General features: G+C 36.4%; 1 protein-coding gene across 1 annotated transcript in view; it reads left to right on the top strand.

Annotated features, from left to right (window-relative positions):
- The window catches only part of GBE1 (1,4-alpha-glucan branching enzyme 1), a 339,164-nt gene extending 325,875 nt beyond the window's left edge, over positions 1-13,289 (top strand). The window contains exons 15-16 of the mRNA XM_055412202.2: positions 2,914-3,031; positions 11,339-13,289. Coding sequence (XP_055268177.2) covers positions 2,914-3,031; positions 11,339-11,395 — 175 coding nt within the window. The 3' untranslated portion in view covers positions 11,396-13,289. The remainder of the gene's footprint in view (positions 1-2,913; positions 3,032-11,338) is intronic.
- The last annotated feature ends 2,520 nt before the right edge of the window (positions 13,290-15,809 follow it).

Raw genomic sequence — 15,809 nt, 5'->3', positions numbered from 1 at the left:
CTCCATCTTTGGCTGCAAAGAATATAATCAATCTGATTTTGGTGTTGACCATCTGGTGATGTCCATGTGTAGAGTCTTCTCTTGTGTTGTTGGAAGAGGGTGTTTGCTATGACCATTGCATTCTCTTGGCAAAACTCTATTAGCCTTTGCCCTGCTTCATACCATGCTCCAAGGCCAAATTTGCCTGTTACTCCAGGTGTTTCTTGACTTCCTACTTTTGCATTCCAGTCCCCTATAATGAAAAGAACATCTTTTTTGGGTGTTAGTTCTAAAAGGTCTTGTAGGTCTTCATAGAACTGTTCAACTTCGGCTTCTTCAGTATTACTGGTTGGGGCATAGACTTGGATTATTGTAATATTGAATGGTTTGCCTTGGAAACGAACAGAAATCATTCTGTCATTTTTAAGATTGCATCCAAGTACTGCATTTCGGACTCTTTTGTTGACGATGATGGCTACTCCATTTCTTCTAAGGGATTCCTGCCCACAGTAGTAGATATAATGGTCATCTGAGTTAAATTCACCCATTCCAGTCCATTTTAGTTCACTGATTCCTAGAATGTCAACGTTCACTCTTGTCATCTCCTGTTTGACCACTTCCAATTTGCCTTGATTCATGGACCTAACATTCCAGGTTCCTATGCAATATTGCTCTTTACAGCATCGGACCTTGCTTCTAGCATCAGTCACATCCACAACTGGGTATTTGTTTCGCTTTGGCTCCATCTCTTCATTCTTTCTGGAGTTATTTCTCCACTGATCTCCAGTAGCATACTGGGCAACTACCGACCTAGGGAATTCCTCATTTAGTATCCTGTCATTTTGCCTTTTGATACTGTTCATGGGGTTCTCAAGGCAAGTATACTGAAGTGGTTTGCCATTCCCTTCTCCAGTGGACCACATTCTGTCAGACCTCTCCACCATGACCCGCCCGTCTTGGGTGGCCCCACACGGCATGGCTTAGTTTCATTGAGTTAGACAGGGCTGTGGTCCATATGATCAGATCAACTAGTTTTTAACTGGAAAAACAATTGCCTTGACTAGATGGACCTTTGCTGGCAAAGTAATGTCTCTGCCTTTTAATGTGCTCTCTATGTTGGTCATAAGTTTTCTTCCAAGGAGTAAGCGTCTTTTAATTTCATGGTTGCAATCACTATCTGCAATGATTTTAGAGCCCAAAAAAATAAAGTCAGCCACTGTTTCCACTGTTTATCCATCTATTTGCCATGAAGTGATGGGACTGGATATCATGATCTTTGTTTTCTGAATGTTGAGCTTTAAGCCAACTTTTTCACTCTCCTCTTTCACTTTCATCAAGAGGCTATTTAGTTCCGCTTCACTTTCTGCCATAAGGGTAGTGTCATCTGCATATCTGAGGTTATTGATATTTCTCCCGGCAATCTTGATTCCAGCTTGAGCTTCCTCCAGCCCAGCATTTCTTATGATATACTCTGCATATAAGTTAAATAAGCACATATAAGTTAAATAAATACACTACTACTATCATACAAATAGTTCATTGTGAAAAACCAGGTGTTAAATTGTAGCAGATCATATGATTACAACATGAATTCTGTGGCATAATGGATAGTATGTTTACATGATCTTGAGCATTAATAGAAGCATGTGTCTGTAACCAAGGGTGCTCGGTCTTCAGAACACATGTGTACCCTTGGTTCACTTCTGTGTTCCTCACTTTGTCAGCCAGGATCTAGCAAACTAGAATGAATTCAGAGATGGGAAAAGAGAAACAGCCATATCACATAAGAAGTGATCGAAGGTTCTCGGATTCTATTAATAAGTATTTAGTAGAGGACCATTGGAGATCTAATGGCTATTATTAAATACTTGAAAGCTACTGTATTTTGAACTTATTCTTTATGACTTTTCTGGGTGGAAAAAGTTTTCACAAAATCAAAATTCTGCTCAATATGGAGAAGAATTTCTAAAAAATGGAATTGGTTGCACAAAGAAGAAAGTAGATTCTTCACTAATAGGTATGGATGATCATGTGCCAAGCTGTGATAAAAGGATAACAAAGGTCCCGTGTGTGTGTGGACTAGATTAGCCTACAAAGCCCCTTTTAAACATGAGAAACTGAAATAGTAGAGAAGAAATGAGAACATAGCACAAATCATGATTTAACAATGTTCAGAATCAGTTCAGTTCAGTTCAGTCGCTCAGTCGTGTCCGACTCTCCGCGACCCCATGAATCACAGCACGCCAGGCCTCCCTGTCCATCACCAACTCCCGGAGTTCACTCAAACTCATGTCCACAGAGTCGGTGATGCCATCCAGCCATCTCATTCTCCGTCGTCCCCTTCTCCTCCTGCCCCCAACCTTTCCCAGCATCAGAGTCTTTTCCAGTGAGTCAACTCGTCGCATGAGGTGGCCAAAGATTGGAGTTTCAGCTTTAGCATCAGTCCCTCCAATGAACATCCAGGACTGATCTCCTTTAGAATAGACTGGTTGGATCTCCTTGCACTATAAGGGACTCTCAAGAGTCTTCTCCAACACCACAGTTCAAAAGCATCGATTCTTCGGCGATCAGCTTTCTTCACAGTCCAACTCTCACATCCATACATAACCACGGGAAAAACCATTGCCTTGACTAGACGGACCTTGGTTGGCAAAGTAATGTCTCTGCTTTTTAATATACTATCAAGGTTTGTCATAACTTTCCTTCCAAGGAGCAAACGTCTTTTAATTTCATGGCTGCAATCAGCATTCGCAGTGATTTTGGAGCCCAAAAAATAAAGTCTGACACTGTTTCCACTGTTTCTCCATCTATTTCCCATGAAGTGATGGGACCAGATGCCATGATCTAGAATACTCGCTACTAAATCCTGTCTCAGACATATTATATAATGTCTCATTCAACTCCTGAACTGTTGTAATTCCTTAAGAGCTGTACGTACAAAATTGTGCTCGATTCAGATGCAGCAGAATATGGAGGACACAAGAGACTGGACCACGGTACCGAATTCTTCTCTGAGCCTTTTGAACATAATAACTGTCCCTGTTCCCTTTTGGTAAGTAAGATTTTAAGGTATTTTCATTTCATTTAAATTTATTCTGTATTTTCAAAGTGATGCCTTTTTGTCCAAGAAAACAACTCTTCAGCAAGTAAGCAGCATGGAAGCAAAGCAGGGAGTAGGGAAGGGGTATTGATCGCACTAAGAAAACAGATGCCATGTGTGGTGCTGGGCTCACTGGGTTTTGGAAAAACAAATAATAAAGGATATTTAGCAGACAATTGGGGAAATTTTAATATTAATAGGATTAAAAGTTATTTCTCAAGACATAAGAGGAAGGCAGGTTTTAGTTTTCTTTCTATTATATTTCTAACTTTTCTACAACAGTTTACTTTCCTTCTGTTCTTGCAGCTTTCTGTGTTTTGGACTATCAAATAAAGTTTCATTTTAAACACCTTAAAAGAATCTGTATATACATTTTTTTTCTTTCATGTATTCATTAAAGACTGTGAAATCATTCTAGTTATAAAATTCTCTGGTTTCTTTGTATTACTGAGGAGAGTGTTGTTTTATATTAACGAAATTTTACTTTGTGAGGTTGACACAATGACAGGATACTGCTTTAAACTACTAAATTGAATTTCTTTTTAAAATGTAGAATAAAATTTTGCCATTTACAACAATATGGATGGATCTGGAGAGTATTATGCTTAATGAAAGAAGTCGGAGAAAGACAGATACTATTTGTTATCACTTATATGTGGAGTCTAAAAAATAAACAAGCGAATATAACAAAACAGAGATGAGTCACAGATATAAACAACAAACTAGTGGTTACCAGTGGGGATAAGGAAGGGGTAGCAACAGGACAGAGTTAGGGATTAAGAAGTACAAAATACTATGTATGAAGTAAATAAGCTGCACAGATATATTGTACAGCACAGAAAATATAGCCAATATTTTATAATAACTATGAATGGAGTTTAAGGTATAAAAAATCTGAATCATGCCGTACACCTGAAACTATATTTCAATAAAAAAATTGTAATGTAGAACTTAGAAATTCTGCATAGGTGGAGAAATTCTTCATTTATGGCCAAGTCCCCGTCTGCATTATATACGTTTCGCTTTTCGTGACTAGTCAAGTATCTCGCTCTCTTTCTTTCTCATCCCTCTTCTTCTACCTGTCTGTCTCAGCACTGCAGTTTTTTATTTGCTTGTTTCCCAAGGAGAGGACTTGGATTAAGATTTGTTTCACTTATGTAAGGCCAAGATATATCCCATAATGTATAGTTTTATCATTGCTATTTAATTCTCTCATGAGAAAAACATTTAGGTAAATATCAAACATGAGAATCTGTATGATACCCCTTGCTCCCTGCTTTTGCTACTATATTCCCACCTCCCAGGATGGTGCCAGCACCTTACTTTGTAAGCTGCTATTATATATGTCAAAGACAGCAGCATCAAATAAAAGAGCAGAGATGAGTAAGATTAAATTGTTGATTATCAGCTCTGAGCAAAGCCAATAGCCTTCGGAGACCTAGGTGTTACCCTCAGTATGTGTGTAGGGTGGTGGTATTGATGATGATGTTGATTTGGCTTTAGATGGAAATACAAATTCAAATGTATTTTCAAGAGGGAGGGCTCACAGGTGCTAGCAGATTCTTTCTTCACAGAATGCTTGCTGTGGTTGTCAGAACATTCAGTTTTGACATGTAAAATAAGACTGATAAAAATAGTTTCTGAAATGAATGAGAAAATGATTTGATCTTAAAGCTCTGAAATAACCGAAGAGTTAGAGACCCGTGAGGGGTTAGGGAAGGTGACTGAGCTCATAAGGAGGGGTCATGGAGAAGCAGCATCCAATTGTGATAAAGCCGAACTTGAACCAGTTGATATAGACTGAAAGGAATTTGAAATTTCAGCCAGCAAATATGTTACATAGCTAACTTTCCTAAAGGTTCATGTAGCCAAAGAGGGTTATGTTGGTGAGGGACGCCTGGTAATACAGGGAAAAGATCACAAAATGTCATGGCAGGGGATTTGGGGTTAAGTCGCCAGTCTGCCATTTATGGATACCAGCTATGAGAACTTGAGTAATTTGACCTTTTTGTGCCTGAGTTTGCCTGTCTGTATAGTAAGGATTAATAATAGTATCCTGCCTACAGCAACAGATTCTTAGATATAAATTCATTAACACAGCCAAGTTTGGGGAAACTGCAAAATGCTGCTGTACATATATTTTTAAATTATTATTGTCATGGCTGTTCAATATTTATTTAGGTATTCTAAGCGTGCCAAGACACTAGATGCTTTAAGGACATTCTCCCAGCTTTGGAGAAATTATCATCTTAGGCGAGGGCTTGCAATCTTTGAGGCTGGGTAGAAAATATCTTGATATCCTTTTGATTTTTTAAGGGCAAAGATATTCTGTCATAATTAAAAACAAGCCAAGTAACCAGTGGCAGCCACAGACAGGAGATTACTTTTCAAGCACTAATTAAATTGATCTTGCAAATATGGACTGTGCAGTTCTAAATGAGCTCATGGAATGGAGAATGTCACATAAGTCTCCATAACAGGTAGAGAGATACAGCCGTGCAAGCATATGAGAAATAGAGCAGAGCTTAACCACTACCTGTAATAGAATTCTGATCCCACTGGGTCAGGAGGTAAATATTGGTTCTGTCTTCCCAGCAGCAGCATCTTGTTTTTGATGACTACAGGTGCTTTAGGAATAACTCATTTTAAATGAGTCTTTAGATTCCAAATGAAATGATCATGGGTTTTAATGTAAAAAATAAGGCACCCAGAAAATTAACTGTGCTACAATTTAAAAAAAAAAAAAAGGTTGGTGGTTAGGGATGATTTCTTAAGCAAGGTGTGGGTACATAAAATAGTATTTGTCATAGTATTCATTATGGTATTGTGATTTTTGAATAATTTATATTAATGCAATGTAATAATATTTTTTATAAAATAAGGGAGCCCCAGTAGACCAGAAAATCCAATAAAACAAATTCCTTCTTACCTGAATTGTCTTTTGAAGATTCAAATATACATCCAGTATAAGAATGCCTCATTATAACGTAACTCTTTATTAAACTGATGGATAATGTGCTGGGATCCAGTCAGGTTTTAGGTCTCATTTGACCTGCCTTCTGCCTCACACATGCCTAGAATAAAGAGGGAAAGGAAGACAAAAATGTAACTTTTCCAGGAAATTTCTGTCCATCACAACTAGCACACTGTATTTGCCAAAGCTTAATTTGCAAGCTCAGTAATCCAGAGGATCTGCTGAATAAGTGTCAAATCTGTTTTCAAAGATAGCAACAAACAGAACTCAAAGGAATCTTAAAATAGCCACACATGCTGCAGCTTCAGCAGGTACCACCTCGGCATCTTCTTGATGTGCTCCATCAGTTAAAACTGTGACACCAGAGGAGAACCGCGTGTGTACTGCTGCTGAAATGTATATGCTAAGGTTGGAGTATCTCACAAATGCCAAGAAGCTATAAGGCAGAACTTTTCCATTCTGCTTTACTGGCAATTTTTGGAAACTCCATTTTTGCATAATGATTTCTCTGCATTTTAGCTTCTGATATAGAGACTTATATTTAACCTGTAACTTCATCAGTAAACCAGGAGGGGTGAGGGTGCTTTCTTTTTCTTTTCTGATTCATAAATTCAGACTCCATGGCACAAATGAAACAACAGTGATGCTTGAACCTGAAATAAATTAGATTGCTTTATAATAACTTAAGTAGTCTTAATGGTGAAATGTGAATAAAGCAATAGTTTTAGCATCTATTACTTTGCCAGTAAATCTCCTTAATCTTAAGAAATAGATCTGCTTACTTCCATTCTAAATTTGGTGATTCAAAGGTAGACTTTTAGTTTAAATAGGGTGTTTGACATAGATATATCTTTTTTATTGTCCCTCAATTGTAGGCATTGAAAATATAAATTAAGTTGGGAAATGTTTTTTTGCTCTACCAAGAATTATGAAAATGTTTAGTTTTTTTTTAAACAAATCAATTTTAATCAATTTTAATTTGTAAAGTTTTCTCTTTTTCATATTTCTATATAGAAATATTTACTAGATCACTTTTCTCTTAAGCCTAATGCAAAATAATGAATTATAATAAGTTTTTTCCTTAGAAAATATTTTATAAATTAAAGGATATATGTGAAAATTAAAATTATTTTACGTCATCCTTATCCTTATTTTTCAAAATAATTTGTGATAAACATATATGTAGATTGTTAAGATCTAATGCCCTTTTCAACAAATGCTGTTTTCACTATGATTTATACAGTTACTAAATTTTACAATTTATAAGAACATTTTAAAATTTGCCTTTTAAGTATTTTTATTGAAAATTATTTTTGTTTGCTGTTTCCAAATTTTTGATAACCTGTTTTCAAAAACCGTGTAATTAATATTTGTAAATCAATTTTGACCCAAGAAGAACATAACACTTTGCTTGGATGGCATAATATATTACATCATTGTATGATCAGTTTTTCTTTTTAATCCATAGTAATAGTTCTGAATAGTTGGGGTAGTGATTAAGTCATTATGTAGTCAAAATCACTGGGTAGATGGCATGCATTTTGACTCTCTTAATAAATGAACTGGATTACGCTGTGGCATTCTGATTCCTTGTGAAGAATAGAGTACAAAGACAGCTAGGAAAAAATAAAATTCATGAATTTACATTGCACTGTCTCATATGTTTTTAATGTGATCCTAGCTACAAAATGTTCATGGCTTAGTGACTAGTAAATGGGCATGATGAATGTGTTTGTCAGCATATACTATCTGTGATGTGTATACTAAGTGGTTTCTGTATATATAAGCTTAAATATGAGATATTCATATTTAAATATAAGCAGTTATATTTAAATCTACTTAAAATATGTTCATATTTATTTTGCCATAGGAATCAAAACTATTTATAGAATTAAAATTGTAAATTGAGATTTACAGAAGCCAATACTTAGCACTAAATTATAAAGCCCCAAATTGTTTATGTCTGTAATTGTCTCATCATAAGAATTAGCTCTAATTCTCTTAAGTCTTTTAGTATAATTGGTGGTCATTTCCTAACTACTAAGAACATTGATTTATATATGCAGAACTCTAATAGAGACGAAAACTCCAAAATCCATAAATAGCCATAGTTAAGGAAAAAAATCTGTTGCTTGGGGAAATTTTTTCATGTTGCCTATACTGCAAGGGCTTGAAGCAACATGAACACATTCTGGTAATTAACACTGCAGTGAAAAAGTATAATTACACAATATTCCAGTTAATGATATTATACAATTATCAACCAATGGGTTTTGAGCAGATAGTATTAAGCGGCCTTGAAGTGTGACTGGAATTGGCATCATAAAGGTCCTTACATAAAATGGCCAGCATCATTTAGAGAGAATTCCTAGAGCATTTTTTAACAATTGAATGCCAAAAGAGGAAATTCAGTGCATTTACTGCAAACCTTGAGGTTCTTTCATCACCCTTTTTGTTTTACTCTTAAATTTTGGCTAGCTAAGATACAAGAGATCACAGAGAATAAGATTGCTTCTAAATTATCAGCTTATAGTTATTCACATTTCATTAATTAAATCAGTATGAGGTAATAAAATCAGGGTAGCTACCGAAGCTGTAAGATCCAGTACAAGACCGAGGCAACGTCCTGCTGCATCTCTGGGCTGCACTGAGCAGGGGCCTGCCACTCCTTGTCCTAGGCCTTCCATGTGCTTCCCTGCTTCTTTCTCAGGAGACTTGGCCAATCAGAATTTCTTTATCTGCATATAGGGTCAAAGATACCAGAGAAATATTTTTAAGGTGAATGGAACGGAAATCCTTTTCTTCAGTTTCCCATGCTACTAAGAAATTTAGATCAGTCTTCAGTTTTAGAATGGTCTTAATAGAACAGTTCAGAACCATTCTGATTAAACCCGCTGTCCCACTGATTACTTACACTAGTTACTATGTACAGATAAAATAAGGCAGAACAGATATCTCTCTCTCTCTCTCTTTTTTTTTTTAATTTTTTGACTCTGACATGTGGCATCTTAGTTACATGACCAGGGATCGAACCTACACCCCATGCATCGGAAGCATGGAGTCTTAACCACTGAAATGCCAGGGAAGTCCCAGAACTGCTCTCTCTTGATTCATGCCTGTTTTGAGAAGACTTGGAGAGGGGATTGACTGAATCTAACTGTTGTTTTCTTTGATTTCTCCTCTCTGGCTTTGGTCTGTGTTGCTTTAGACTATAGCATCAATGTGGAAATAGGCCATAGTTCGCACTAGATCTGTCTGGACCCCAGGGTATAGTCCTGCCTTTGTTCATGGCTAGCTCCAGCTTTCTTTTGTTGAGCCAATCTTATAACAGCTTACTTGTCACTGTCAAAGAGAAAATATTGAATGGGAGAGATATTAACCATTAAATCATGATGTAGTTTAAAAGCTATATGACATTAAAAACAATGTGTAAATTGTAGGGAAACTGATTATGGCATTGAAATGCACATTTCCCCACACTTAATGAACACAAGGATGTAATATTTATCTTTTGGAAGTTAAGTACTGGATTGCATATCAGTCTGAGACAATGAGTAACCCAGTAAACCGTTAGCTTGTGTGGCATTTTTCTCAGATGACAGTGCTAAGTCACTGTTACTTTTAATTCAAGATTAGAAAAACTGTTCTCTAGTTATTGCATTCATAATATAAATTTTTTTCAAAATTCCATCATTTAAAAACTGCTTAAATCATTAATGTTCAAAACTAACTGTATTGGTGTATCTGATTTTTTAAAAACTGTTGTAAGATGTCTTTTAAAAACTGTTTTAAGATGTCTTTATCACAGCCACCTTGTGGGAAAACATGTTCATTTGCTGACTTGAGATACACTGGACATACAGTGATCTCAGTCAGTGAAAATCAGCTGTTCTGTTCTTTAATTTTTTCCCCTAAAGCTCTGTGTTGTTTTTTTTTTTTTCATCTTTCATTCTCATTCTAAACTATAAAAGCCTTTCTCTCTTTTTTTTTTAACCATTGGTCAAGTTTTCAGTTAAAGTAACTGAAAATTGTACCTTATTCACAAATTCAGAAATGGAGAGATACTCTCACAATGATGACAGCAATATGTAATATTATTTTTACTGTCTGGTTTGTTAATAGTAATTAATCCCTTATGTGTAAAATAGCACACAGTTAAGCATCAAGCAGTTCAAATCTCAGTTTTATAAAAGTTATTTTAGGTGCAAGTATATTAAAGAATATCTTGTGAAATATACATTTATTGATCCCACAATTACTTATTTCTTTATCCACGCTTTTATTTAGCCATCACTGGCACCTACTTTGTCCACTGGCACCTACTAAAAGTTAGAAATATGAAGACATATGGCCTCTGCCCTGGTAAACCTAATAGTCTAGTGGGAAAGGTTAATCATAGACTTGAAAAAAAATTACAAATTGTATTAAATGTTCAGATAGAAAAATGGTGCTGTGATAGAAAATGAAATGGAGACACCATCAGACCTAGAGTTGGCAAAGAACACCTCTCCATGGAATTGGGATTTTTCAAGATCTAAGAGATAGGAAACTAGCCTGGGAAAGAGTGTTCTGAACAGGGGACCAGGCAGAGGCCAAGACCGTGAGGACGGAAGGGAAGGATGTGGTGTGTTCAAGAACCTGCAAGGAAGGCTCTGTGGCCTGGGCTGGTCAAGGGAGAAGGGATAAGTGAAAAGCGTATCTGAGACAGGAGTTGCACATATTCAAGAAGGAGCTGAGTCAGGACTCTGCAGGGCATGCAAAGAAGTGGACTGCACCTTCAATCAGTGGCAAGCCTCTTGACTGATTTAGATTGGGGCAGGGACTAAAATACACTTAAGATAACCTTATACTATTACCGTTAAGGTTTTGTTCCTAAAATGACAGGAGAAGCACAAACCAGAACGGTAAGTGTCCTGACTTGACCAGTCTTTTGTACGTTACTTTTATTTACCTGACTAGACTAACGTTGTGAACTGGAGGGCAGCCTGCCTTCACCACCTGCTAGTTCGGAACTAGAGCCGCCAAGGCTGTTTCTGTCCTTTGTGTCTGGGGAGCATCGGTTTTTGTAAAGCGTATGGAGCCCTCTAGCGGTGATCGTTTTAAAGGCGTCTTAATGCCAGAACTGTCGTGTCGTATAGAGCCTCCTCAGAGCCAGTAGAAGTGTAAAGGGAGATGGAATTTACGCAAATGAGGACTGCATTGTACTTTGATACATCACGTCGCTTTGATACGATATCAAGCCCAGTGTTTCTTTCAAATGCACTGACCCGACTGTGTTGATTTAGGTGTACATTCCAAACCGAGTGGCCCTCATCCTTCGCAACGTGGACCTGCCCAACTGAAGAGATCTGATTTCATCTCCCGCAGAGGAAGACCTGTGCTTTATTTTCCCATGCTCACTGTCCCAGAACTTGTAATGTGTAAGCTTTTCAAAATATATTTGTCTAGCCAAAATGTCCGATGTCTGAAATTCAGTATTGGTTTATGAAAATGAATGTCAAACTTTATTCTTTAAAGAGTAGAAGGGGACATATTTTTGAAATTTTAGCGATCCTAGACTACATTGTCCAGCCATCTGAACCACTAGGATCCTTGAAGTATTGTATGTCGTGTCTTTAAAGAATTTTGCCTTACAGCCCAACTATTTAATCCTTTTAAGTTCAAATTTGAATCATGTGTCCATGTTTGATTATTTCTGTTGAATGTATACAGTATTTTTTTAAGGCAAATATTTAGTGACTTTATTTGTTCTGGTATCTCTTGGTCTAAATTACAAGACACTAGAGATTGTTACTTTCCTTTTTCAAAGTGTGTTTAGAAATACTGTAATAAATATATAGTAATAATATAAAACAAAGAATTGTGTCAAATATAAACGTTGTTACCTATGAACCCATCCATGCCTTATTTTGCATAAGTTTTATCTTGTGGTCTCTATTTCATTTAGTATCTTGGTAGATGCTAGTATCTTCATTTCTGAAGGCTTGACCTGGTAATTGTAACATTTTAGAAAACATCTTTTACTTTCAACCAATAAAAAATATCGCACAGTTGTCTCTGCTAACATTTATTTTACCATGATGCTATGGAATTTTTTAGAGTGAAATTTAAATGCCTATCTCCGCTCTGAGACCTTCCCCACACTTATGCACATATTCATGATGGACTAGGTGTGGGAGTTAATACTTTTTTTTTCTTTAGCTACTGTTTTGTAACTTGAAATTATACCAACCAACTCAGATATCTAAGCTCCTCTCCAACTCTAAAGCTGAACACTTTTAGAAGCTGAGTTAACTGCTTCGACAGTTAATAGTGAGATACTGCATCATGAAGTTGCCCCTTGGTTTATTAAATAGCAGGCCACAAATGTGTAATCACTGATATGTAATCCATTTGTAACTGAGAAATTATGATGTACTTATGAGACATAAAGTATTTGTCACCTTTTTAAAGATTTAATATTTTCCTTTACATTAATACTGACTGCTTGGTTTTAGCCTGATTATCATGACTAATAAGGAGTACATGAAAGTCTTTCTCTTAAAAACTGGTTTAGTAATGGAAAAGATTAGCAAAAAAGACTTCCTTTTATAGCTAAACCATCTTCTTTATCATTTGAGTAAAACCTTAAATCTAGGTCTGACATGTATAATTTGCTTTAATTTCAAAGTAGAGTAATAGTTTGATTTCCTGACAGCGAAGCCAGCTGATGGTGATGCACCCTAGAAAACAACTGAAAGAAAGTCTTCTGTAATGCTTTTCCCCTTTCAGATATGTTATTAACATCTTAGCACTGCCACGGTCTCGTACCATGCCTGTTACTGATAATAACATAATGTACAACCCTGGCATTTTGTGTTCTAGCTTATAATTTCTTACCTTTCTTTACATTTCTTATGTGTAAAGAGATATGCTAATTTTCTAACATGGCTCTTTAAAAAATGATAAGGAATTATTTCACACCTAGAACTTGTTTGGTATTTTTTTTTCCCCCTTCAACCTCTGTAGAAAATCATAAAGACCAGTGCAGTTATATGCTATATTTTCATTATGTTGATTGACCTTACTAATATGGTCTTTAGAGTTCACAGTGTAAAGTTCAAATTTATACCTGATATAATGTAAGTTAATTGTATTTGTCAAGTTTTTCCCCACAGAAGGATTATAAATATATATTGCTAAGAGTGAAATATAAAAATATATGCAAATAAATAAAACATTGTGTCCAAAATAGAATGTGTTTGGAGTTTTTTCCTCTACCTGTCATAACAAACAGCCTTTACAGAACATTTTAATATTTGCAGTATACGTCACTTTACATCTCCATTTTTGTATCAGGAACATTCTCATCATCATGTATTCTGGTGAGAATATTTTCTTTTTATTGGTTAAACATTTTCAATAATCACAACAGATAGATGCAAAATTTTATTCTGTCTGCCCTATAATAATGTTTTCTTCTCTGTTGTGTTTGTTACCAACATCAAAAGTGAGAGTGATCTAGCTTCATTGACATTTTTAGGGTAAGTATTTTTGCTGTTTTAATTTTTTATGTTCTAGAAAACAGATGACTACAGACTTATTTCCATCACTTTTTAATATTAGCAAGAAAGTATTAGGAATTGCTTTATTATCAAAAATAGAATTTACCCATCATGCTAATAATGCTTGATGTTTTAGTTTAATACTAGAAAGTGCCATCGTGTTTAATAATCAAAACTTGAACTGTAAACATTTTTCCTAGAATGTTTCTCCCTTTATACCATTTGAACTCTGAGGGTCAACTCATTTTCATATTTTCTTTTCTGTACCTTTGATGTTTCTCACTTTGCCCTGTTCTTAGCTGATGTATTCATCTCTAACATAAAATGAGGGATTTAGCCACCGTGTTCCTCAAGATCAAAAAATAACCAATGACAATAAATTGACTTTTCTCATAGCCACTGTAAAAGAATGCACATATTTTTTTCCTCTGACTCCAGACTCCCCTTAGCAATATCAATTCAACATTTGTCACCCATCAGGGTTATAGCCATTGCTATGCGGGATCATACAGGAGGCTGTCTGGATAAGGAACCTATTCTTCAAATGATACAGGAGAGAGTGCAGACAGATCTGGGGGAAGCGATGGAGGGTAATGTGTTTTCCTCTGGTGTTCTGCTTGCAGCTTCAGGGCAAATATCTCTTCACTGTCTCTGGTCCTGCAGCCATTGAATCAGGTGATGAAAGCATCATAAAATAGGTTTCCTGTTGCTCTTCCTGTTTAGAATGAAGCAGAGCAGACATGCCTGACAGAAACCAAAACAAGGAGGCAGCTGACTGCCTGGCCTTACACCTCTCAGACTCTTTCTTTTTGCCTGTTTTGAATCATGTCCTGAACTAGGGTTCTTTTGAGGGGTGGGGTTTCATTAATCTACATATTCCTTATGCAGAGACAAGCACTGAGCTATGAATTTTGCTAGGTGGGATATTCTGATGAAAGAAAACAGAAATCTAAACAGAAATCTAAGGCACAGCAATGTCATGTCCTTTATGCAGTAGAGTTCATTTATCATTCACAAAGCGTGAGAATTGAAATGTAGATAAATTCTCCCACTAAAGCCAGCCTTCAGGGGGAAAAAAATCAAATGAACTCCCTACTAATTTTTCTGCTCTATTATCTTATTAGTGGTGATTTGTAGAGAAATGCAGAGAAACAGTCATACTTTAGGGCAGAATTTCTTAATTTGTAGTGTAAGGAATCTTTAAGATTACAGTAGTTATAAGTGTTTTTGTCTCCATAATTTAAAACATTACATCTGGATTTTAACTCTTGGCAAAAACTCGGCAGAGAATGTGCTGTTTATTTATGTGAGCAAAGGGGAATTCTGGGATGGTTCTACTTATACCAAAGGGCAAGTACTTCAGAAGTTTACTTATTACTTAACAGTTCTTCTTGTCATTTCTGCTGGATCAGAGAGAGGTATTTGACCCTCATGTATGCTTGCACAGACTGTTTCACCTGGAAACCTGAAAAATGCTTTAAAAGAAGTGATATAATGTTTAGAAGAACTCAGTTCCAGTTGTAGCTCTTAATTCCCAGTGCCTCATTTTAGAAAGCACTCTGACTTTTCCAGGGTCTTAAGACAATTAAAGTAAAAGTGAGGGGAAAAGCATCATCACTGGTTTTTAAAGATCTATTGTTTGATCAGTAACTGCGTGGATGGTGAGTCAGCATTTGGAGACATATTCCAAGTTTTTTGTCACCCGGAACACACTGTTACTGTCACCTGACACTTGTCTGTCCTTCAAGGCTTCTGCACTGTTATCCACATTCTTCCAGGCACGGGGTGCAGGCTGTTTTACAGAGCAGGGGATTTTGCATTTCCTCCACTCCTGCAGATGACCAAAGTATCCCTCTTCTCCCATAACGGCTTTTACTTGCTTATTTTAGCTTTTTCTCTGAAGGCACTAGGAGGTCACAGTGAATTCCTTTTGGTGCTGTTAAGGTATTACCCTCTTAGCGTGTCAGCTACTCAGACTCTTCCCTTAGGTAAGCCAGCTTTATGAATGAGTTAGCAACCTCTTAATGGCAACGGTAGGTCAGGATACACTGAACACAAAATGGAATGGCCACAGCCTCCAGTGAGTCGCAGCAACCAGGTGTCAAGGTCTCTCTTTCCCTCCTCCCCTTCTGCTCACAGTCCAGTATAGCCTGCTGGCAGGACAAATAAATGACAGAGGAAGCTTAAGAACTGCAACTGCATGTAAAATAAT

The sequence above is a fragment of the Moschus berezovskii genome, chromosome 1, assembly GCF_049115385.1.
Source record: "Moschus berezovskii isolate FMDL1 chromosome 1, NW_MosBer_1.0, whole genome shotgun sequence".
In the NCBI taxonomy this organism is placed as follows: domain Eukaryota; kingdom Metazoa; phylum Chordata; class Mammalia; order Artiodactyla; family Moschidae; genus Moschus; species Moschus berezovskii.
The sequence above is the reverse complement of the archived record's forward strand: the minus strand, read 5'-3'. Positions and strand labels throughout refer to the sequence as shown.